General features: G+C 41.7%; 1 protein-coding gene across 2 annotated transcripts; it reads right to left on the bottom strand.

The window, feature by feature from the left end:
- Positions 1–4,174: 4,174 nt before the first annotated feature.
- EED (embryonic ectoderm development) lies at positions 4,175–22,833 on the bottom strand. 2 transcript variants are annotated; one of them, XM_064169044.1, is made up of 12 exons: positions 22,696–22,833; positions 19,850–20,002; positions 14,522–14,614; positions 12,690–12,755; positions 11,817–11,942; positions 11,617–11,698; positions 9,956–10,047; positions 8,156–8,289; positions 6,943–7,048; positions 5,646–5,804; positions 5,155–5,228; positions 4,175–4,500 (listed from the first exon to the last, which is right to left on the bottom strand). In XM_064169044.1, the coding sequence occupies exons 1-12, from the start codon at positions 22,825–22,827 to the stop codon at positions 4,374–4,376; spliced, it is 1,344 nt and encodes a 447-aa protein (XP_064025114.1). In that variant the 5' UTR covers positions 22,828–22,833; the 3' UTR covers positions 4,175–4,373. The 2 variants fall into 2 exon arrangements, with proteins under 2 accessions (XP_064025114.1, XP_064025122.1); XM_064169052.1 differs by lacking the exons at positions 9,956–10,047; positions 11,617–11,698.
- Between the last annotated feature and the right edge of the window lie 276 nt (positions 22,834–23,109).

Below are 23,109 nucleotides of genomic sequence, written 5' to 3' on the forward strand. Positions count from 1 at the left end.
TTAAAAGGAGACTGAATGAGGCACTTAGTGCCATGGTTTAGTTGATTAAAAGAGTTAGGCAATAGGTTGCACTCAGTGACCTCAGAGGTCTTTTCCAAGCTGGTTAATCCTGTGATTCTGTGAAATGTTCCAACAGATCTATGCTCCTATTAGGGTGGCGATTTCAGTCTGTGCTACCAACTGTATTCCTGACAATGGGCAAAGTTTCTGCCTAAAAATTAAAGTTGTGGCCTAAAGCAAATAATTTAGCCAATTTTCAGTTTCTAAACGTTGGTGGAGAAAGACAAGGACCTCCAGATGCCCCTTTTTTTTTGTTTTGTTGGTTTGGTTTGGTTTTGGTTTTGTTGGGTTTTTGTTTGTTTGGGTTTATTTTTGTTGAAGAAATGAACAACGAATGAATCTTTTCAAAGAGCTACTCAGTTGAAGGAAACAGCAATTTCCCATTTTACCTTACCCTTCACTCAGATTTCATATGAAACAGACAGCTGCAACACTTGCAGGCTTCTGAATTAGCTTCTTGGCTGAACTGCAACTATCCATCAGGAGCCAGGCAGAGCCTGACTCAACCTCTCTCTCATCTGCCTTTTGCTGAGATGGGAAACAGAAGGAGCCAAGTACAGAATCTTGTCCAAGAGCCGAAGTGCAAGTGGCTTGCAGACAAAGGCAAAGAGCACATGTTAATGCTTTCGGGGATATTTTGGGTAAGATCCCCCAATACTGGAGTCAAACCACAGCTCTTTTCATGAAGAGCTCAGGCACTGGAGCTCTCGAGGCGTGTTACACAAAAGTGTATATTAAAAGACTGAAATATTTTGGAGAGCCTTAAACTCTTAATTTTTTCTGGTGTGATTTAAACTGCACTAGCTCTGGATTTTCCAGAAGACACACACAATAAAAATAATTTTATTCTCCCTTTATTAGTTTAGAACAAGGAATAAACAGCCCAAATAAATAAATAACCAACTTTTACGTTCACTGGAGCTTTCTAGGTCTGAATTTTTGCTGGGTTGGGTTTTTTTTCACCCTTGTTGTGTATATTCAACATATTAAAAATGCTGATGGGGCTGACTGCTGTAAAGAATTTTTTTCTTTCCTGTGGCTTGTTTCAACTCTACTTTTGCAAGTTCACAGTCTCTAGTTCTTCCCTTCATAAACACCTTGAATCTGATTTTGGTTACAAGATGTTTCAGGGAAACCTGGTGGAACACTTGCCTGCACTGTAAGAGAACAGTCTTCAGCACATTCATAACAATACAGAAATTCAGGCTGACCCTAATTGTTAGGCCTCTCTCTAGTCCAGCACCACCCTTGCATTTCCTTCCTCTCCAGCAGAGCAGGTCATTTGTCAGAATGTACCACTCACGAAAAAACCCCAACCATGGCTGCAAAATGCCTGCTGCTTTTGTATTCCATTTCACTCTGAACTCTGGATGTAGGCAAACAAAAATACCTAGGCCACTGACACGCTAATATAGAGCATTTCAGAGGCTAAATGGTACCAGCCTCCAACCTAAGTGATGTCAACATACTTTAGCTCCTCAGGTCAAAGGTCTTTCCTTGAAGGCTGCAGGAAGCCTAAGCACTCCTACTGCCTTTTTGGACAGCTCTCCCAACCACATCCCTACCCTCCACAATTTTTCAGACTGCCCACACCACATGCTTTCCACACTGTGAACTATGAGGTGTACAGGTGAACACTGGTTCATGCTGTGCCAGCAGTTCTGTAGATGCAGCAGGACTTGAGATTAAAAACTGCCTCCATGCTCCCATCTCACCTGTCCCCTCTCCAGCTGATTTGTGCTCGACTCTGCAGGTATTTCAGTCTACTCCATCCACCACTCAAGCTTGTGCCTGGTTCTGCCTGTCTCTGATACCATTGCTGTGAGCAGCCAGTCAAGGGCACCATTTTCAAAAAGGAGTGTGCTGGCCACTTGGGTTTATGCAAGAAAAAAATGTTCCAGAATCCAGCTGAACTTGACAATACTTTTGGACAGAGCTGTGCTATGATGGTACTTGCTGCACCTCCCCAGCAGTAAGAATAAGGATTTAAAAATAAATTTTAAAAACTTCATTTATTACAGCTGAGGACCTATAAACTACATGCCAGTTCTGGACTTCATTTTTTGCAGGCTCCCAAGGGCACCAATCAAAACTGGCCTAGCCATAATACTTCAAAATGAACAGGTAGTTTGTCTAAACAGAGCACTTAAAAGCTTTACAAACTGTGACAAACGGAAAAAAGCAATATCCTGAGAGATAAAAATCAGATACACACTTAAGAAGTAGGTAGCAGACAGAAGTACTTAATCTACTGATCAGAACCAGCACTATCTTGTTGCCAGTGACGGTGTACTTGTGTTTATGTAATACCCTCATACATTCCTTTCAAGTAACAAGTTCTGCTGAAGGATGAGAGCATGGCAGGAAAGAAAAGGTGTGCAGATGGTTCAGCTTCAGTAAATATTATTACCTTTATTCATCATTCAGGTACACATAGTTATTGTACCATGCCTTGGACCACTTCCAGAATACACACACTAACATGTCAACATCTCTGCGTCCAGCAGCAGGGAGGTGACTGTCCCCTTGTACTTGGCTCCGGTGAGATCGCACCTCAAGTACTGTGTTCAGTTTTGGGCACATACAAGAGGGGCATTGAGGTGCTGGAGTGAGTGCAGAGGAGGGCAACAAAGACAGGGAGGGGCCTGGAGAATCAATCTTATGAAGAGCAACTGAAGGAGCTGGGGCTGCTTAGTTTGATAAGGAAGAGGCTGAGGGGAAGACCTCATGGCTTTCTACAGCTACCTGAAAGGACATTGTGGAGAGGGTGCTGCTGGTCTCTTCTCACAGGTAATTAGTGATCAAGAGGGAATGACCTCAAGCTGTGACTGTGTGGGTTTAGCCTGGACATTAGGAAACATTTTTTCACAGAAAGAGTGGTCAGGCATGGGAATGGACTGCTCAGGGAGATGGTTGAGTCACCAACCCTGGATCTAAAGGTCATTTGGATGTGGTACTTGAGGATATGGTTTAGGGTGAACCTTGTAGAGTAGGGTTGTCGGTTGGACTTGGTGATCCCGAGGGTCTTTTCCAACCTGTATGTTTCTGTGATTCTGTGAACTAGACCCTGACAAGACAAGAAAGTGTTTTGAACACAGACTATCAACGTTAACCATCTCCTGACATCGTTCCCCTTTCATTTTTATTAACTGCACATATTTTAAACCTATATGAAATGGTATTGATGTCAGAATTCAAGTGAAATATTGAGCTATATGATATGAACAGTAGGGGCAATTAAAATGTATTTCCAAGAACTAATTTTAAGGAAAACCTAACAGCTAAGCAGCCAATATCCAAACAGGTGAGCAATGTGATCACACACAAAATGTCAGCATTTTCAAGTAACAGAAATAGTGAAAAGCACACCCTAGTTTGAGATAACTAAAACTTAACCAATTTCAATATGCAACTTAAAAACATCTTTAACTTATTCCTTTGCAGATTTATTTATAGCATATTCCTAAGTGAAAAAAATCCCTTGTATTGTCCTTGGATAGCATTCAGTAGTTTCACAAGGTTCTGTCAAAAAGGCTTAAACAGAGCTGCAAGAATTCCTGCTTGCATTTAGCCCATAACTGGGGCTAAACTCTAGCAGTTACTCTATCACCCAATGAATGAACTCACCTCCCAGCAGAGAAGGGGGATAAGAGGAAGACCCATGGGTTGAGACAAAAATGGATTCAAAGAAATAGTCAAACCGGTATCAACTTAAATATGAAGTATATAGTTACACATAGCAAAGGTACAGTAGGCACACTAAACATGAAGACAGTCCTCCAGAGCAGAAGGAAAAGGAGCTGGGTTGAGAGAAGCTCCAGCAAGGGCAGCTCCTACAGAAGGCTCTTAGCAAGAGTCTCCTTTATACTGAGTGTGACACTCACTGTCTACGACACACCTGCAGCTCACACCCCAGTCAGCTGTCCTGGCTGACTCACGATCTGCTGATGGCCTGCAGCCCATGCCTGGCCTGGGATTTAGTCCCAGCAAGGTCTGTTCCAAATTTCCAGCAAGTTACCATATACTTACATGACAGCGGTACACAAAGTTAATTTCCTAGGCCCTAAGTGAAAACTCATCAAGGAAAATAATTAAAGTGGACAATTCAGAAAACTTTACAAAAATACTTCTTTTTATTAAAAGCAGCAATTTCAAGCAGAACAATACACAGAATGTAAACATCACTAAGTTCAGCTCCAGCTTGCTGAACTTTCAAGGAAGTCTACACTAAATGCATCTACTGTGCTAGCAAGTTAACAGACTATATTATAATTTGAAAATATATCTTCTACTTTGAATTCATAAAAGGTGATTTATCGTAGTCTGTCCCAGCGCCAGATACTGGCATCATCACACACAGCTATCAGGATACTACTGTCCCTGCTGAAACTCGTTTGTCGAATGGCAGCAACGCATTTAGGATGAGTAAGAGTTGTACACCTACAAAGAAAAAGAAAATGTTTAGTTTTGAGTCTGCACTTGTTACTACACCAGAGCAACACCTCATCTTTAGGTAGCCTTGGAGGAACTGAAACACAGCAAGATTATGCCCTTCATGGTGTATTTTGTATTCCCAAAGTGGACCTGGGAAAGCAGTTTCCTGCTCACCCACAAGCATTTCTCAGCCACCCGATTTCCACTGAAGCACTAATTGAAAGCTTTTCAATCCCATCATTTAGAACTTGCTGTAGAACTGCCTGGCCACAGAGGCGAACAATTGGAAAGCTACACTGTTTTCTCCACACTGTGCTCTATGCTAGTTTTTAGCCTCTCATTGCTCTAGTCTTTTCACTGCTTTCTTCTTTGTCATGTCCTACACACACCTAGCAGATTTCTTCTCTGCTGCTTTGTAAGCTTTTACTGTATCTACATAATAGTACCCAGCACGATCTGGTTGGGCACTACTAGAATATAAATACTAAAGCATTGAAAAATGTTAACCTTCGGGGGCCCAGGATGTTTCTTTAATAGTAGCAGTCACTTCCCATTTTCACTAGTAGTTAAATCACTTCTTTGTGTTACCAGTGCAGGTAAACAAAGTACCCTAACTCCCTGTCTTTAAAATAGAAAAAAAAAATAAACAAAAGTACTCACTTGGCTTTATGAGGGTCCTCTATCTCTAAATCCCAGACATAAAGTTTGCCAACCTGATTGCCCAGAGCAAGCATCTTTAAAAGAAAGCAAAATATATAGAGGTTTTAAAATACTATCTCAAAATAATGGAAGTCAGAATTTTATAAAGGCTCTGTAGCTGGTAAGTTGTGTGTCAGTGTCTGAACATGAATCACTTCATGCATTCGTTGGAGGGTCTAGAAATGCTAGAAGTTTGCCTCCCTTCTTCCACTTTATTATCCATTTATGCAGCTGAGTGAGGAAGGTATCAATAAGTGTACCTTTGGCAGAGACTAAATATTTGGTAGAACTTTATTTACCAGGCAGAACACAGAATGAGATATCTGGAGCTCCTTGAGTTTCATATAAAGTCCCTTGCAGCAAATATTTCTGTTTCTCAAATGAACCAAGACCTCCTATGCCCCTAAACATGGAATCAATAAAAAATTATGCAGTGTCAAACTCAGACATACCTTTTGCCAGAAGTCCATCGAAAACCTCATGTACCATATATCACACTGGCTGTAATCAAATCTGCCAAGAATGGTCACATTTGATTCACTGGGCTTGATTTTATCTATATCATCTTCCATTTTGCCAGGTTTCCAGCACACAATGGCATTTTCACAAGACTGGGGGGGAACAAAAACAAGCTCTTGTATGTACAGTTTAGTTAGACTGAAAGAGCAAAGTAATTATAACCAAACATTTCATCACTCAGCTTCCCCAATGACAAGTTTCTGGCAATGAAGAAGTTGGATTGCCTCCTTTGGCCTCTGCAATCCAGTATTACCAGTAGGCACAACACATAAATTGAAGTTACTCCATTATGACAACTCTGGTTTATCCCTTTAGCAGCAGGACACCTCATCAGTATCTATTCATTCTCTTTCTGTATGTCCCATGCAGATTCTGCTTAGATGTCCTGTACCTTTAATAATCTGCCCCTGTGGCCAAGAGAGCCAATGGTATCCTGGGTGCATCAGGAAAAGTGCATCCATCAGGTCTAGGGAGGTTCTTCTCTTCCTCTACTCTGCCCTGGTGAGACCACACCTGGAATACTGTGTCCAGTTTTGGGCTCTCCAGTTCAAGAGAGACAGAGGCCTGCTGGAAAGAGTACAGTGGAGAGCCACGAGGATGACTGGGGGACTTGAGCATCTCCCTTACGAAGAAAGACTGAGAAACCTGGGGCTGTTTAGTCTGGAGAAGGCTGAGAAGAGATCTGATCACTGTGCACAAATATCTGAGGGGTGGGTATCATGTGGATGGGGCCCATTTCTTTTCAGTGGTGCACAGTAATAAGAAGGAGCAACAGCTACAAATGGGAAGACAGAAGGTTTCACCTCGACATGAGGAGAAACTTCTTTACAGTGAGACTGACAGAGCACTGGAACAGGCTGCCCAGAGAGGTTGTGGAGTCTCCTTCTCTGGAGACTTTCAAAACCTGTCTGGACGCATTCCTGTGCAGGCTACCCTAGATGATCCTGCTTTTGGCAGGGGGGTTGGACTCAATGGTCTCTGGAGGTCACTTCCAACATCCAATGTTCTATGATTCAGCAGAGGTAAAGCTGTAGTAAAAATTTTACTTTTAAAGTATAAGCTGCTTATCCGCACATCCTGAACAGCTGAAAGCACTCCAAAACTCCCTAAAATCATCTAACACATCACAGTAATTTAATCTAAGACCCCAATACTAGTAACACTTCTGTTGTTCACGGTCCTCAAAACAATCAAGTAAGAGTAATGTAGCTTAAAAAGCTGCAGTGTTACCTTGGAAAGAATGAGATCTCCCAACCATCGTACACAGTCAACATAGTTTCTATGTATGTCTCTTGTAGAGAAGTCAGGAAAATGAATTTTCTGGGAAATAAAAGGCCTGTGGAAAAAAATGCCAGGTGAGGTTCAAGAAAAAGACAGAAGCACAAAAGTAATTTTTAATGGTGAGTTTTAACATGTCTTGATCTTAAAAGGACAAGCCTGTCTTTCTTAAAACCAGTTTTACAACAAAGTAGATTTTGTACCCTTTTGGGTATTTTTAATAATAGGAGTAGTGCTGTTTTCATCCTCATTCCTAAGGAAATAACTACTTTCCCATGTACAAGACTCTGCAGAGACAGTGCTGAGCAAAACCACTCTTCCAAATACAGCTCCTGTTGTCAAATACTCCAAGAACTATTTAAAACTTCATTTTCTTGGTGCTGCTCCTGCAATATCTAAATTGCTAAGCAGAAATACACACAATTAAAAAAATATCTAATTGAAGAAAAAAGCACTCTAAATGAAAACAAGGATCATTTAGTACTTGGTAACGTTACAAAAAAAGTGAGAGTATTTTCACAGCTAGTCTCATTGCTGAACATGTTCTCTGTGTTTTACTCCTCAGTTTTCTCAATGGTTTAACTGGAAGTTAAGATTAAAAACTTGAGGAACTTCATAAAGGAGGACTTATCTATCAGCTACCTAATTGCTATGTTTACTTGACATTTTACTTGTATCTGAGGTCAGATCAAAGAATGATAGCAATTAAGGTTATTACTATGCAAACAGTTTTGTCCCCTCCACAAAGTCAAATAACAGAAGTAATAATCAGTAACAATTACTCAACATAAAACTTTTTTTCTACATTTAATTACAGGCATTTGCTTCCCTCCTAGCAATTTTGAAGTGAGATGAATGAAAACCATTGACATCTGGAAACAGAATGAAAATATAAGCTTTAATATAGAATGGTAAAGATAGTAATTCCAGATTTTTCCTAGTCCAGCAGGTAAGAAACAATTAAGGCATTCAAAAATAAAAGTCTTAGGACTTCAAATCTAAAATAAATGAAATTCTAGAGACAAATATCACTAATACACATCAGAGAGCTGCAGTATCCAGCACAATCCCCAGGTCACTCACTATGTGGACAGGAATTAACTCGGGCCATTGATGAGAATATTCATGTTTTGTGAAGGCAGCCACGAAGATGAAGACTACATACCTGTTGGTTTTATTTGGGTTGTACTCATAAGACTCTTTGATGGCATTTATCATTCTCTTGGAATTAATTCTCCAGAGTTTTAGAGAGTGATCCATCCCACAGGACATGATTTTTTCACCAAGAAGATCGTAATCCTACATATATGAAATAATTTTGAGCATCCCCAGCTGCATTATAATGACTCAGATTTTATTCCATCATTTCAATCAAAACAGCATTTTCTGCACAAAAAATGCAATAAAACTGTTTATTTCCAATAGAAAAATACTAACAACTTAATCCTGCTCACTGCTAAGCAGCACAGTATTTTATTATATTTACTCTCTTTAGAGAGAGAGAGACATATTCAATGGCACTGGTGGACAAAGAATCTACTCCTAGTGCTCTCCCCTCAGTAAATGTCCTAGGATTCAGGCCAGAATTCCAGAGCTACCACATGAGTGATGGCTGTTTACAACCACAAGAGAACAACGCAGTGTCAGATTCCATATAGTTGCACCCCTCACCTTTCAGGTCACACAACAGGAATAGCAACCGTTCTTACGAGTAGTATGCTAAAGTCAGGTATTCTAGCTGTTATTTGCTGGGTACCAGTGTCTGTTCACAGACACCAAAATGGGCAGCACAACTCAACTGAAATAATTTCTTTACTTCACTATCACATCTCTATTTTTTTGCTGCTTTGGCTTTGTAAGACCTCACGAAATTCAGAAGTGAGACCACCACAAAAATATTTTGCTCTTTCTAGCCCCACTGAGCTCTGTTCTGTTTACTTCTAGCCTGTACTGTGAGAAAGCTAGCTAAAAAGTCCTGTATACGAGGAGGTGGTCAGATCAGCAAACCACTTTAAACTCGCCTATCAATGGCATGAACTTCAATAAGGCCAAATGCCAGGTCTTGCACTTGCGTCACAACAACCCCAAGCAAAGCTACAGGCTTGGGCAAGTGTGGCTGGAAAGCTGTCTGGCAGAAAGAGACCTGAGGGCTGTAATAGGCAAACAACTCAAAATGAGCAGTGTGCCCAGGTGGCTAGGAAAGCCAATGGCATCCTGACTTGTATTAGAAATGCTGTGTCCAGCAGCATTAGGGAGGTGACTGTCCCCTTGTACTCGGCTCTGGTGAGGCCTCACCTCACGTACTGTGTTCAGTTTTGGGCACCTCATTACACAAAGGATATGGAGGTGCTGGAGTGAGTGCAGAGGAAGGCAACAGATCTGAAGAAGGGCCTGGAGAATAACTCTTATGAAGAGCGACTGAAGGAGCTGGGGATGTTTACTTTAAGAAGAGGCTGAGGGGAGACCTCACGGCTCTCTACAGCTACCTGAAAGGACGTAGTGGAGAGGGTGCTGCTGGTCTCTCTCACAGGTAATTACTGATAGAACAAGAGGGAATGGCCTCAAGCTGCGACTGGGTGAGTTTAGACTGGACATTAGGAAACATTTTTTGCCAGCAAGAGTGCTCAGCCATTGGAATGGGCTGCCCAGGGAGGTGGCTGTGTCACCAACCTGAGATGTGCTTAAAAGTCATTTATTTGCATGTGGCTCTTGAAGATATTGTTTAAGGGTGAACTTTTGTAGAGCCGGTGTAATGGTTGGACTTGATGATCCTGAGGGTCTTTTCCAACCTGTATGTTTCTATATTCCATGATCTCCTCAAAACAGTATTTATGCACTTCAGGTTTTGTTGCTTTGTTTTTTTATTTAAGTAGGTATAATATCAAAACAGCGCACAAGAAGTTGCTTATGGTAGGCTTACTACCCTTTGTAAATCTAAATCACTGCCCCAGCATCTTCCACTTACTGCACTTAACACCTCATCCCTGTGCCCTTCTACTCCTCCAAATATTGCAACCAGCGTGTCTGTCTGGATGTTCCACAGTCTCAATGCATGATCTATAAAGAACAAATAAAATTACATGCTGCTTTTGATATGCACATGCGAATCATATACTTCAGCTTAACCACTGTCAACAACAGATGTTCATGTAAACACCAAAAAGGCACTTAATGCAGTTCCCTTGTTTCTTACAAGTGAAGAGGAATTAACTAAAATTGCCATTACCACTAAACTGTTGTTGGAGTGATTCTGTAGTTGAGAAAGTGTGCCCACCCCACCCCCTGAGGGGCAGCTTCTAACCAAAACAGACTTGAATCTTTAGATCATCCAAAATGCACAGAGAAGTTGGATCTTGGACAAGTATTATTCAGTCTTATCTCAAAATATAATTTATACATTAAAAAAACACACTAAATTCCTTTTGGCCATTGTTACCTCAGCTTTCTGAGATTTTTTTCAAAGGAAAATCAAAACATCTTTAAAATACTATTACTTGTAAAACACAGACTGTAGTGACAGGAGAAACTCTTTATAAACAGTACATACTCCAAAGTCAAGTGGAATAATCCACTTGTTTAAAAAAAGTTTGAATGGTTTCTATTGAAGAACCTCTACTCTATTTCCCATGTGGAAATGGGGAGTTCTACTGTACTTCCTTTTTTGAATTCCACGAGTGGACTGTGCTGAATTAACAGCAGCTCCAACAGGAAGGCCACAAGGTGAAAAATACTTTCCTCTTTTTCTACTCATTTCTCAGACAAGTCATTCTGAGACTCCAATACTCTCCTGCCTTGTGCTTCTCAAATATAGTACCTGATAGTGACAGCACATTAAAACTTGTAGCACTATAACTCATCTCGAAATGTTACAAGAAAACCTAAAAAATACACAGAACTCAAGAAATCCAACATTACAGAGCCATAGCACAAGCTTGACAGTTGTGAGCATCAGAGAGATACCCAAATATTATTCTCATATAGCTTCATCAGTAATAGCAAAGACACTAAAGTGAAAAGTCCCCTTATGTAGGAGTATTTCCAACTCAAGCACTCCCAAAGGCTTGCTCCTGCAGCAGAACAACATTCCCTTACTTAACAGAAGTGAAGATACAGAAGGTGTGACTGTTTGGATATTCTGAACAATCCCAGAAGACACCATGCCAAAAACTCACTTCTCCCTTCACTAATGTGCTTTTAACACCGTGTGCGATTAAAGACAGAGCTGCTCCTGAGCAGCAGAGAACAGAAATTCTCCGCTGAACACGGCAGTGAATGCTGCCTGTGACACCGAGATGTCCCTCTAGATGGCAACACGATTCAACAACTGAATGCACCTCAACTGGGAAAGGAAAGATAATCCCAATTCTCACGTTTCCTCTTTCCCAAAAGCAGCACTGTTCACAACCCCTTTGCACCACTGGTGAAATAATGTCTATTGTAGGCCATGGATTCAATGCATACAAGATATAAAGCCATAAAAGAGCAGGAATTGCTCTAGACTTTCAAAATAAGCTTGTCTAGTGCCAGACAAAAAAAAATCATGGAGGTTTTTGGCCATTTTCAAGACCAAAATCCAATCCAAAGTATCCTGACTTGTACAAAAACAAAAGAGGTTTTTTTCCTCACCTTTGCTTACAGATAAAAGAAGATTCGGATCTCTTGGATGGAATTTCAGTTCATTGATTGCATTTCCATGGCCCACGTAGTGCTGGGATAGAATTCAGAGACCAAGTTATCATTTTCCCTCACATTTACCTGAATTTAGAAGATGTACGCTTCATGCCTTACTGAAAAGCCAGCTGTAACTCGATCTTTAGAGCACTCACCTTTATGCACTGCATTGTAATAGGATTAATGATCCTGATAATACCCCTGGAACCTGCCACAGCCAGGAGAGGATGGCTTGTATTGCTATCGTACGTCCACGCACAAGTATAGAAATTTTCATCTGCCTACAATATCTCATGTTAAGGAACACTGAAGAAACGTGGTATTTATTCTTTTTCTTTCCTTCAACAATGCAACTTTATTTTAAAGTAAAGCTTGCTGCTATTTTATGCAACTGTCCACAAGTCTCTGCTGGACCCAGTATGATACATATCTCATTACGCATCTGTAAACACAAGCAACATCACCTTTTCTGTAGGTGCCAGTTTCCTCACTTCTGTTCCATGACATACAAGTAACACCTTCTCTCTCCTGGCATCACTTTTCAACCTTTTTATCCAAAACATCTGAAAGTTGGGAATAAAACAAGGATGAATCAAGACCCCATTCACAAGTTACTGACTTATGCACTGCAAATGAGCAAAACAAGTTATAACCACTTCAGAGCAAGAAATGTAATTCTTAGGCTTTAAACCCAGGTCCAATTCACAGGGAAATTGAGATAGTAAAGCAGTGAATGTGCAATATTACAACATTACACAGTATTGGTATTGGGAAGATTAAATTGGTGAACAATTCAGTTTTCAAACGTTTTAATACAGCACACTCACTGATTTTGTATTTTTAATAACTCTTCCAATAGGAGAGACTCTAGGATGTGGGATAGAATGAAGACTTGGACCTAACAAATGTGTCGTATGAGCAAAGGGTTACATCACAGACAAAAGCTTCATATGCCTTTTCCTACAAATTTTCCTCTTCATTTTTGTTCTTCAGGAAGTAAGCAAGTGGCTTTCAACTTAAAAGGATACATCAGCATCCACGTAAGACTGTAACAGACGGATTTCACCTTGGGAATGACATTCATATAAAGTAACCTGGAGGGAAAAAAGGAAGTGTGAGAGCCTGCTGCTTACTTGTGACATTTCAGAAGGAAATCACATGCGTTGTGCATTCACTTCCTGATGGGGAGAGCTAGTGTGCCTTTATGGTTTAGATATCATCCCTCCTCTGTTTGTCTTTAACAAGTGGAAATGCTTTGGTAAAAGAATGCTCACAGTAGTTTCAGTAGAGCACTACTCCAGGACTTGTCAGCAGTCCTTCCTAGATACTTACACCTACTATTTGAAATGTCTTAGCAAGACTAAACTCTACTTGGATTTAGTTACTGCACTCACCTGCACTGGGTCTGCCTAAGAAGGCTATGGCAGCAGGGGTCTACAGGGATGGCTTCTATGAGAAGCTGCCAGGAGCTACCCCGGTGTCCAACAGAGCTGATGCCAGACAGCTCCAGCGTGCATCGGCTGCTGGCCAAGGCCAAGCTCATCAATCATGGTAGTAGTGCCTCTGGGGTAACATACTTAAGAAGGGGGTAAAAGTTACTGCACAACAGCAACTGAAGCCAGAGATGGCTCTGACTCCATGGCAAACTCAGTCTGGACCAGGCTCCTGGCAGGACCCATGTACCCATGGAGAGCCTATGCTGACAGGACTTGTGACCCCATGAGGGACCCACACTGAACAGTCTGTTTCTGAAGGACTACACCCCACGGGAGGGACCTGCACTGGAACAGTCTGTGAAGAACTGCAGCCTGTGAGAAGGACTGCAAGTTGGACAAGTTTGTGGAAAACTCTCATGGGAGGAACCCCAGGTTTAAGCAAGGGAAGAATGTGAAGACTCCTTCTGATGAGGAGGAAGAAGTAGCAGAGGTGTGATGAACTGACCACAACCCCCATTACCTTGCACCAGTTGCGGGGAGGAGGCAGAGTGAAGTTGTGCCTAAGAAGGGAGGGGTGGGGAGAAGGTGTTCTAAGATGTGGGTTTTTTCTCATTACCCTACTCTGATTTGATTAGCAATAAATTAGGATAATTTCCCCAAGTTGAGTCTGATTTGCCCATGACAGTGATCACTGAGTGACCTCTCCCTGTCCTTATCTCAGACTATGAGCTTTTCATCAAATTTTCTCTCCCCAGTCCAGCTGAGATGGAGAATGATAAAGTGGCTTTGATGGGCACCTGGTGTCCTGCCAGAGGCAACCTACCACACCATCTCTAGCTTGACTTCGGACTTTTAATGAGCCATCAATGTCTTGTTTAATCTTAGTTTAGCACTTTTTGTAATGCTAGGTGGAACAAACCTGGAAATGAAAAGCTTCTGGTTTATTCAGGAGTTATTTTCAAAACAGAAAATACATAGACCCTTATTCAGAAAAAGGCTATAAATTCACTCCACACAGGCCATTAATTTAGCTGCTGAGCTGCCTGGCATCATTGCAGACATTTCTCATCCCATTTTAGAGCGCACCACCTCTTGGAAATAATAACACCTATAAAGACTGCTTTCAGTAAGAAGATACATTTATGCACCTCTGTTCCTTATCCCATGTTTCCATTACTGAAGGATTTTTTTCTTTATTATATAAGGCTAATTCCCAAATAGCTAACACAACTTTATAAAACAATCCAGAGGATGCAACTCTCCCAAATAACAGATGCTACCTCTGGCTTAGCTCAGAAATAAAGCTTTCTATGTGAAGTATCCTGTGTCTGGACTAAACACAGGGAAAGGGATTGGTTGGGAAAAAATAAGATTGCAAACAGAACCACAGGGAAAGGCTTATGGTTAAAAACAGCCTTACTCACTCTGTTGCTGCCTACAGTGGCAAAAACGAGAGGATCACCTTCTTTACTGTGCCAGTTAAACTGGACTCCAAACAAAGGCTGGCCATGGTCCTCCTGTAGATGTGAAGTAAGATTACAGAGGAGAAAAAAAAAGAATAAGAAAACATAACATAAAAATAAAACCCATAGACATATTATTTCTGTGAAATTCAACAGGGGTGGCAAAAAGTTTAATTGATGTTTTCCTCCTCAAACTATTGGGTTCACATCCAGTGTAATTTCAGATACCAAATAGTTATAAACCTCCATTTTTCTAATGCTATGTTTTAACTTGGCTGCCTTAAGGGAGGTTAAAGGAATACTGTGCCCTTCTCTCCTCTTTCTTCCCACCTCCTGGACATTTTAAAAGTGAAGAGGAAGAACTGTTGTCTCAATTATAGCCAGAAGTTGCCAGAACTCCTGAGTTACATTTGCAGCTCTACTACTTTATTTTGTCATTTTCAGCAAAACAGCCCCTGCACCTAAGGAAGGTCACACATATATATGCATTTTATATTGTTACAATTACTTCCATGCAGGATTTACAGCTTCACAGAGGAGAATTATTAGAACAGAGAAGAATTATACTGATAAAAGCTGAGAAGGGCCACATTTAACTATTACAGCAGAGTTAGGTCTTGCAACTCTATCACAGACACAATGAACTCTCTCCAGCATGTCACAATGCTGCTGCAAAGGTCATGTCTACAAAGTGTTTTCACATCGCCTTCACAAACAGTTAGCAGAGAAATGCCAAGTATTATTTTTATACAGCTTACATCAGTTTAATAGAGAAAAGAGGGGCAGATATGTTTATGAATTGTGATGAATATGGTGGTGCTTGTTAATAATTGATAACAGTATTTTGGCCTGTTCTGACAGGATGTTTTCAGCAAGAATAATGTTCATTAAAGTGCCTCCCCACAGGGGACTGTCTGGGACAGTGCAGGCAGGAAGGAAGTGTCTCATGATGGTTGTTAAGCAGCCTTCAAATGGCAGCGCTTCAGAGACAACATGGGAAATGTTAGCCCTGGCAGCTATGGCCTATCCAAGAATCAAGGAACAAATTTGAGGAGGGGGTGTGGGCAGGGAGTCCACCACTACTGAGAAAAGCAAGGAAGTCTGGAAGAATTTAAAATAGCATTTACTGAGAAAGGCAAGGTCTGTTAGACATAGCTAGAAGACCTAGAAAGAGAAATGCATTTCTTAGGGAGAGTTAACAACTTTCAAAGCTGAACATGATTTAAAAGCAATTGTTCAAAAGTTAACTCAAAGTATTATCCACCACAACAAAAAAGAACAGATTAGTGGTTTTATGCGATGAGGGACATAGGATGGTAGTAAAAGGAAAAGTAGCAAAGTTATTAGTGACCCCCAGACAGAAGGAAAAAGCAGGTAATCAGCATCTGTAAAGCATTACAGTTTAATCAGAGATGAAGAATGATGATAATTGTATGTCATAAAATTGCACACATAAACCCATGATTTTCAATGTCCATAAAGTTATGCATTACAGTTGCTATTCTTTTTTTTTTTGTTGTTTGTTAGTGTATTTAAGTCTTCTTTGAGGAGAATGGCTAGAGGTCAAACACAGAATGAAAGAAAGTGATTAGGGGGAATCTGAATTTCGTGTGAAAGAGTTCCTGCTTGTGAATACTGAGGACTTTGAACATACTGCATGAAGACAACTCAGGTAAAACTCAGGGATTCTTATTACTTTAGTACAGATACATTAGCAGGTTTTGTGCTTGCTTTCCTGGAACAGTCTGGTTCTCTGTTACGTGCAGTGTTTCTGACAAATGTAATGAAAATGGAAAAGAGGAAGACTTTTTTCCCCTCTCCTCAAGATTGGTGTTTTTCTAGCATAGGATGTGGCAAGTTTGTGATTTTCTAGGTAGGGCCCAGACTAGGGCAATACATGATAAGCAGAGAGACAGAACAGAGAGCTATACTGTTTCTGTATTTGTCCACATACCTAAAGTCCTTAGGAAGCTGTTTCAAAGACAACCTATTTCCCTGGAAAAAATTACTCTGAGAAGCAAATGTCTTTAGGCTACTTACATCATCTGCACTACATTCCTCATATCAAGTGCTACAACCTCCAAGAGCCTGACTGTACATATGGCAGTTTTTCTGGTGTTTCATGGATGAAGGAGCCAGGCAGAGGCTCTCGCAGGAAGTCACTAAGCTATGTGAAGAAGTTATGCTCACTTAAACTACCTCTCTCCTCACTGGTCAGAGATAACACACAGCTATATTGATACTACCTGTCTGCTCTATTTTATGTCCAAGGTGCTAAACAACAAAGAAGTAGGTTTTTAAAAAATACAGTGCTTCTAGGTGCTGCCCATTATGGGCACAAATCTGACCACTTGTTTATACAGAGGAGTGACACAGATGTTGGTCCAACAGTGGAAATTGTGAAATGCCATCTTGACCCTAGTATGAATAAAGGGCACAAAACCCAAAGTACTCCAATTCTTCATGTATCAGAAAGTCAGAGGAAACAATAACGTTTACAGTTGTTACGAAAGCACATAAATAAATAATCTATGTCTACTTCTGCTCTTACTTGCTTAACACCAGCTCAGGTTCCATCACACAATAGAACTAGACCTGTTTTAAGTCTGAAAGGAGTGAAATAAATACTACATCAGAGAAAATAATCGCCTGCAACTAAATGAATGCAATTTAATATGCTGTCACCCACACCACCAGCAGGGAACCAAATGACCATGCATATATTTCCACTTCCTAGGAGTGGAAGCAAGCCATTACATGCACTGAGTTTAGTCACCTCTCCTTTACACATCAAGCTAGACTTGCATTTGGTTAGGTACTAATTCTCAGCTCAGGGGACAAGAAATAGAAGATCAGAGACAACACCGGACTGATAACAACCACTGAGTCACACTCTTGGGCATGAGCAAAATACAGGACAAATAATAACAGTTTTGAAGGGAGCATATCAAAGCAGAATACATACAGTTCTTTGCTGGAGGATCTAAAAGCAAGACCCATGTGGATGTGAGGATATGCATCTCTTAGTTATGTATGTTCATTTATAAACTGCAATCCCTTCAGCTCACAAAGAACATTTTTCACTACACTTTACAATAACCTGATACTGCAGTAAGCAAAAAAAAAGTCCTGCCTTTTTTATATTTCCTGTCACTTTCCAAGTTATATTTTTGTTTTCCTGATGCTTAAATTTCACCCAAAATAACTTCCACAGTGGTGTTTAAAAAGCATATTTAGCAACCACTGAGTTTTTCAGGCTGAATTATAACCATTTAACACTTGAAGTAGACAGTAACGGCTATTTCTTTGCTTCCCCAAGGGAAAAAAAAAAGTAAAAAAACAAAGAAGAAAAAAAAAGTAAAAAGCAAAGTAAGAAGGAAAAACAGAAAAACAGGAGTAGAGAAGTGGAAAAATACGTAATTTGTATATCCCTAAATAATGCAAAATTTATTTTCCTGTCTTTAAATCACATTGACTCTTCACTGATTTCAGTACATGCACCTTACAGCCTAGCTCAGAGACAGACAAACTATGGGATTATAGGACATGATATTCAAAGAGTCACAAGGGTTTTTTTTAGACCCACATTTAACATTCAATTGTTAGTTTATCTCCACATTATCTCAAAAATTAGTATAGAAGAACAGGAAAAAGAAGAGAGATTTCCCGAAACATGCAGTAAAAAGGAGTTACCAAATGTGGCTGCTACACAGTCTTTGTATTAACATGCACATTTATTATCATTTAGCACTGATTTTAGTTCAAAGAGAAATGGAGTTTAAAAAAACGTAATAAAGATGTCCCATTTCCTTTCTCACAACATGATTTTACTTGCATGGGAATCCATTTCCAGGCCCTGATTAAAATCCACAGAAACCAGTGATTGCTTAACTTCATAGGGTGGTCTACTGGGTCACCCTATAGTGGGATCAGAGTGAAAGTTGAGATGAAGAAATGTACTGTTTCCCCAGAAGACTAACCTCTTTGGAATATTTGGTCTGCAGATAGAGAACAAACACGCTTAGCAAAACTCAGAAACTGTTAAATGTTTGGGTGCCAAAAGGCCTGTGCCTGTGTTTGAAGTATGACTTGAAGCCACAAAAAGCGCTATCTACGGGGGCGATTCACGCGAATCACAGGAAGAGCTGCCTACCTAGGTGAAAATGAAAGAACTTCCCTTCCTCCTACACCCTGAAAGCACTGGAGGTTAATTTTCATACTTCAGAAAATACATTAAGATCAACTTGTTTCTCAGATACTTTTGTCAGCATAACTTCATATCACAATTTCTCCAGTGACAAAACTCACTTAGGAGGTTTCCATGCTCCAAAGCTCTGACCCCCTCCTGCTCAGCTACCCCATTTTAGTGAGGCAGGCTGAAGCTGACAGCTCAACAGTTAAGAGTGAAACAATGACAAAACCCTCTTGAAGCAATTCTGCAAAAAGGACTCACTATGGAGCTGCACACATCCTCCTCCTAGCTAACATTTAACAAAACTCTCATGTTGTTCCAGACACAATTTTTCCTTTATTTAGAAATCTTGTAAAAATAACATCGGATGACACATTTACAGCTTTTGCCACAAAAATCCCGTACACAAGACCAGGAAATGAAATAACAACACCCTGACAGCATAAAAAAATCAAAAAAGAAAACTCATTCAGGCCACCTTAGTCTATCACCAGTGCAGGAGAGAACAATACCCTAAACACAAGAACAGAGAGTAAAGACCATGAATCCATATCCCTTGATACCATCAGGTATGATGTGGGAAGACAAATATAACCTAAATCAGGTGCAGACACATAATCACAACACTCATGATAAATTAATTGCACTACACAGCATTTATGACAATTTCCAGAGGACAGAAAACATTTGAAGAGATAAGTTTCCTCAAAGCAAGTTCGAGGAAAACACCACCCCAAGATTGTTGAGTTGTTCTGTTGTTTGTTTGGGTTCTTTCAAAAACATCTCCACAGGTAGAAAAACCTGTAGAGGTTCTGTGCTTTGCATCAAGTGGTCACAGATTTGGTTTTATTTGAATTTATTTATCTCAAGCAATAAAACACACAATTATCACATATCATGCACAACTTTGCACACCCAAGAACTGGGTGAACTGCAGCACTACCTACTGTTTCCTGTTTCTCAGTATCCTCTTTCTTCAAACCTTCAGCTATTCCAAATGAGAAAGGTACAGGCAGATATTTTAAAGCATCTATCTTGACACGGTCTTGCACTCAACATTACTGCCAGCAAGTGGTACCCAGCTTACACATACCTACCTTTAGGCTATTTACACATTTGAAGGAATATTTGCACTTCTTTGACTTCCATTTTCCTTTCCCCCAGCTCTTTCTTCCAGGCGCATTAGGAGTGTTTGTTGGTGTATCAGGGCGCTCAGTGTTAGTACCACTTTCAATACTAACAGCATCATCCTAAAAACATTCAAATTACATAGACTGTAATAAAGATATCACTAACCACTTTTAAACTCAACTAATTATGCAGCACTTGGCCTTTTCAATTTTCCTTCTCCTCCATAAGAACACAAGATCTCCTAGGACTTGGTGTTATTTAGATTCCCATATTTAACTCTATTACTAACATAATAGCATTCCTTCCTAGATACAGAACATGAGTCACATGAGAACTGATCCACGAGGGAGAGATGTGAACTGTGATCTAGTGAAGTTGCTTCAGAATACTGGCAGATCCTCTTAAGAAAATGCCTAAAGTTACAGTGGTCACTTTCTCTAGAAGACATCTTTGACGTAGATGAAATGAGTTCTTCTGAAGTACTGAATGAAGAGGTTACTTGTGTAAAAACCTGCTTAGCCAAACCAAGAATCTCAGAGACTTCTGTACACCCTCAGCCAGCATCTGCAGTAAGTCAGCGCTGCCACTAGAAGAAGTCCCACCTCTCCCTTCTCTTTCCTACAGATACTTGAACTAAAAGCTAGATTAAACAAAGTAACACACAAAAAAATCCAAACAAACAAACAAGCTAAAAATAAAAACAACTTGCTGCCTGATCAGCTAACTACACCAGCTGGCCCTCTAAATATCACCCAGAGCTAAGGTAAGGATGTGGAGTACTGAAAAAAGAATGCACAAAACAACCCACCCACGTGCTGAGCAGTTTTAGACCAGCTTTGGACATGTATCAGAAACTACAATTTAAAATGCAGCCTGCCTGCAGGACACTACTCACAAGGACATTTGTATTCTCTGCATCACCCATCATAGCACACTGCAACTTCACTGCATCATAAATGGCAACACTGTGATTCTCTACAAGTAAATTAAGCTTGCTAAAAAAGAAATTTCCATCAGAGTAACAGGGGGAAACAAATTCATCCCAAGGCCACATGAATTCTAGATCTGAACTAAGGGAGACAGGTGAGCAACAACCTGTCACTGATAAAGATTAAACAATCTGCACCATATTCCACTAGGAATAAGATCATCTATAAACATGAACACACCAATTCCCACCAAACATTTATTCTTTGTCCCAGTTTCATATCTGTATCATCAAAAGCCAGTAAAGGTGTACCAGTCTTTGGCTGCCCAACAACTCCAAAAATCACTTGAGAGGAGAAATGGGAGGCAAGACAACACACAAGCCCGTAAGTGAACTGCCTCTGAAATGATTTCCTTTACACTGCACTCCTAAAAGGGCCACCTCTCCTCTAATATCTGTAACTGAGTTTAATGTTTTTTACATTTCCAGTTTCTTCTCCTTTACTCAAAAAGAACTGTCAATATATGAACACCAGGTACCTGGCATGAGACAACTATGCCAGGTATCTGCATCTACAACATAACCGACAAATTTTGCATCTGGGATACCTATTTGTGTAACAAAATGACCCTTTGTACAAATCAACACTGTTACGGCAACTCATAAACAGAAGACTCAGAATATACCTCCAAAAGACTTTGCAAAAACTCCAGTATCTTTAAAGACTAGTAGCATCCAGTAACAAACTGCTGGCGATGGAGCCCTTTCACCACCAAGACAAGTTACATGTTCAGTAACTAGACAGCCCACACCCCAGGCCCATCGATAGCCTACAACGGACAGCAAAGCAAACCTGAATTGCTGCACTCACCAAATCACACTTGGATTCACAAATGCTGCTGAGCAGCAAGAAAAAACTCAAATCGGTAGCAGTGGTGCTGAACACTCCAAACTGCCCGTCACCTCACAAGCAGCACTTCCACAGGTCCCCATCCCTCACTTCCTAAGTGCTCTAACCGGGAAAAAAACCCCACACACTGCGTAAAGCTAACATCCAAGTAACACCTCCCGCCCCAGGAACTACATAAAGTTACTGCTAGATACCTTCGATGAAGTTTTTTGTTTCAAGTGTAAAGTTCCTTTGCTCCAATCACGTTACCTTCGATCCGAACACGGATTGTAGCGCCATTGAAAGATCACAGCCCTCAGCCCCAGCCACCTTCTGCGGCAGCCGCCTGTGAGCACTATCCCCTATTCCTCATTCACGAAAGGGCTGCATACACAAATGTATGCCACATGTTACCCTACAGCGTTGACTGTGAACACAAGGCACAATACTACAAGAAAAATGGATTTTTTTTTCTGGTTTGTAGGAAAGAAAAAAAAAACATAAAAGCCTAAGATCATGTAGTAGACTTCAAGACAGAGCTTGCTTAAAGTTTGGGCCTCAAATTCTCACCACCACCCACGTGGAGGCACAGCCAGTGTCTGCCTCGCATCCACGCCGGTCTCTCCCACCGGGGCCTCCCTCCAACAGCCCGTTCGCCTCGAGGGGCAGCCAGCGAGCCGCGGCTGGCGGGCTGACACTCTCCTCTCCCTCCTCATCCCGATCCCCATTCCCGCCCGGGATGCGCCCACTCCCCAGCAGGGTCGGACGTGGAACTCCGGCCGCGGGACAGCGGCGGGAGCGGCTCGGGAGGCCCCCTCACGGCGAAAGCCGGCGGGGGAGCGGCTCCCCCCTCGCCTCAGCGCCTCCGGGCGCCCCCGGCGCGGGGCCCCGCGGCCGCCGGGCGCGCTCCCGCCTCACCGCCCCTCCCCTCCCCCCGCACCTCTGCCCACCCACCCCCAACGGCTCCCGCCGCCTCTCCCCCCGCCAGGCCTCACGTTCTCGTCGCCAGACAAATCCCCGGGGTTACTGTTCTCGTCGCTGCTCAGCTTCTGCTTCTTCGCCGGCATCTCACTGCCCACTCCAACCGATGTTGCCGCCGCCACCGGGGCTTCTCCCCGCTCAGACATCTTCCCCGCCCCCCACCCCGCCACGCAGCCGCAAAGCGCGGCCGGGGAGGTCGAAACGCCTGCCGTAAAGCAGCACCGCGTCCGCTGCCCGGCCGGGCCGCGGCTGGCTGCCACACTGCTGAAAAGCGTCTGCCCGCGACCGGCGCCGGAGGGCTCTCTCCAGTGCCTCCCTGGGGTCAGGCGTTAAGCTGAGCCGCCCGTTAGCAGCTGGTGGCACTCCAGGTCGCTGCTCGGAGCGTGGCCAGGCGAGGCCGGCCGAGGGCGTGTGTAGAGTCGAAGCCG

This window comes from Pogoniulus pusillus, chromosome 3 (assembly GCF_015220805.1).
Source record: "Pogoniulus pusillus isolate bPogPus1 chromosome 3, bPogPus1.pri, whole genome shotgun sequence".
In the NCBI taxonomy this organism is placed as follows: domain Eukaryota; kingdom Metazoa; phylum Chordata; class Aves; order Piciformes; family Lybiidae; genus Pogoniulus; species Pogoniulus pusillus.

What these genes read in the sequence shown, in the direction of transcription:
- EED (XM_064169044.1), bottom strand. Translation starts at nt 22,827, where the DNA reads ATGTCTGAGCGGGGAGAAGCCCCGGTGGCGGCGGCAACATCGGTTGGA. An exon ending in AATGTGTAAATAGCCTAAAG is followed by an intron (nt 14,615 to 19,849) that starts GTAGGTATGTGT and finishes TCACATCTACAG; the next exon opens with GAGGACCATGGCCAGCCTTT. An exon ending in GAGATCTCATTCTTTCCAAG is followed by an intron (nt 5,805 to 6,942) that starts GTAACACTGCAG and finishes GTTCCCCCCCAG; the next exon opens with TCTTGTGAAAATGCCATTGT.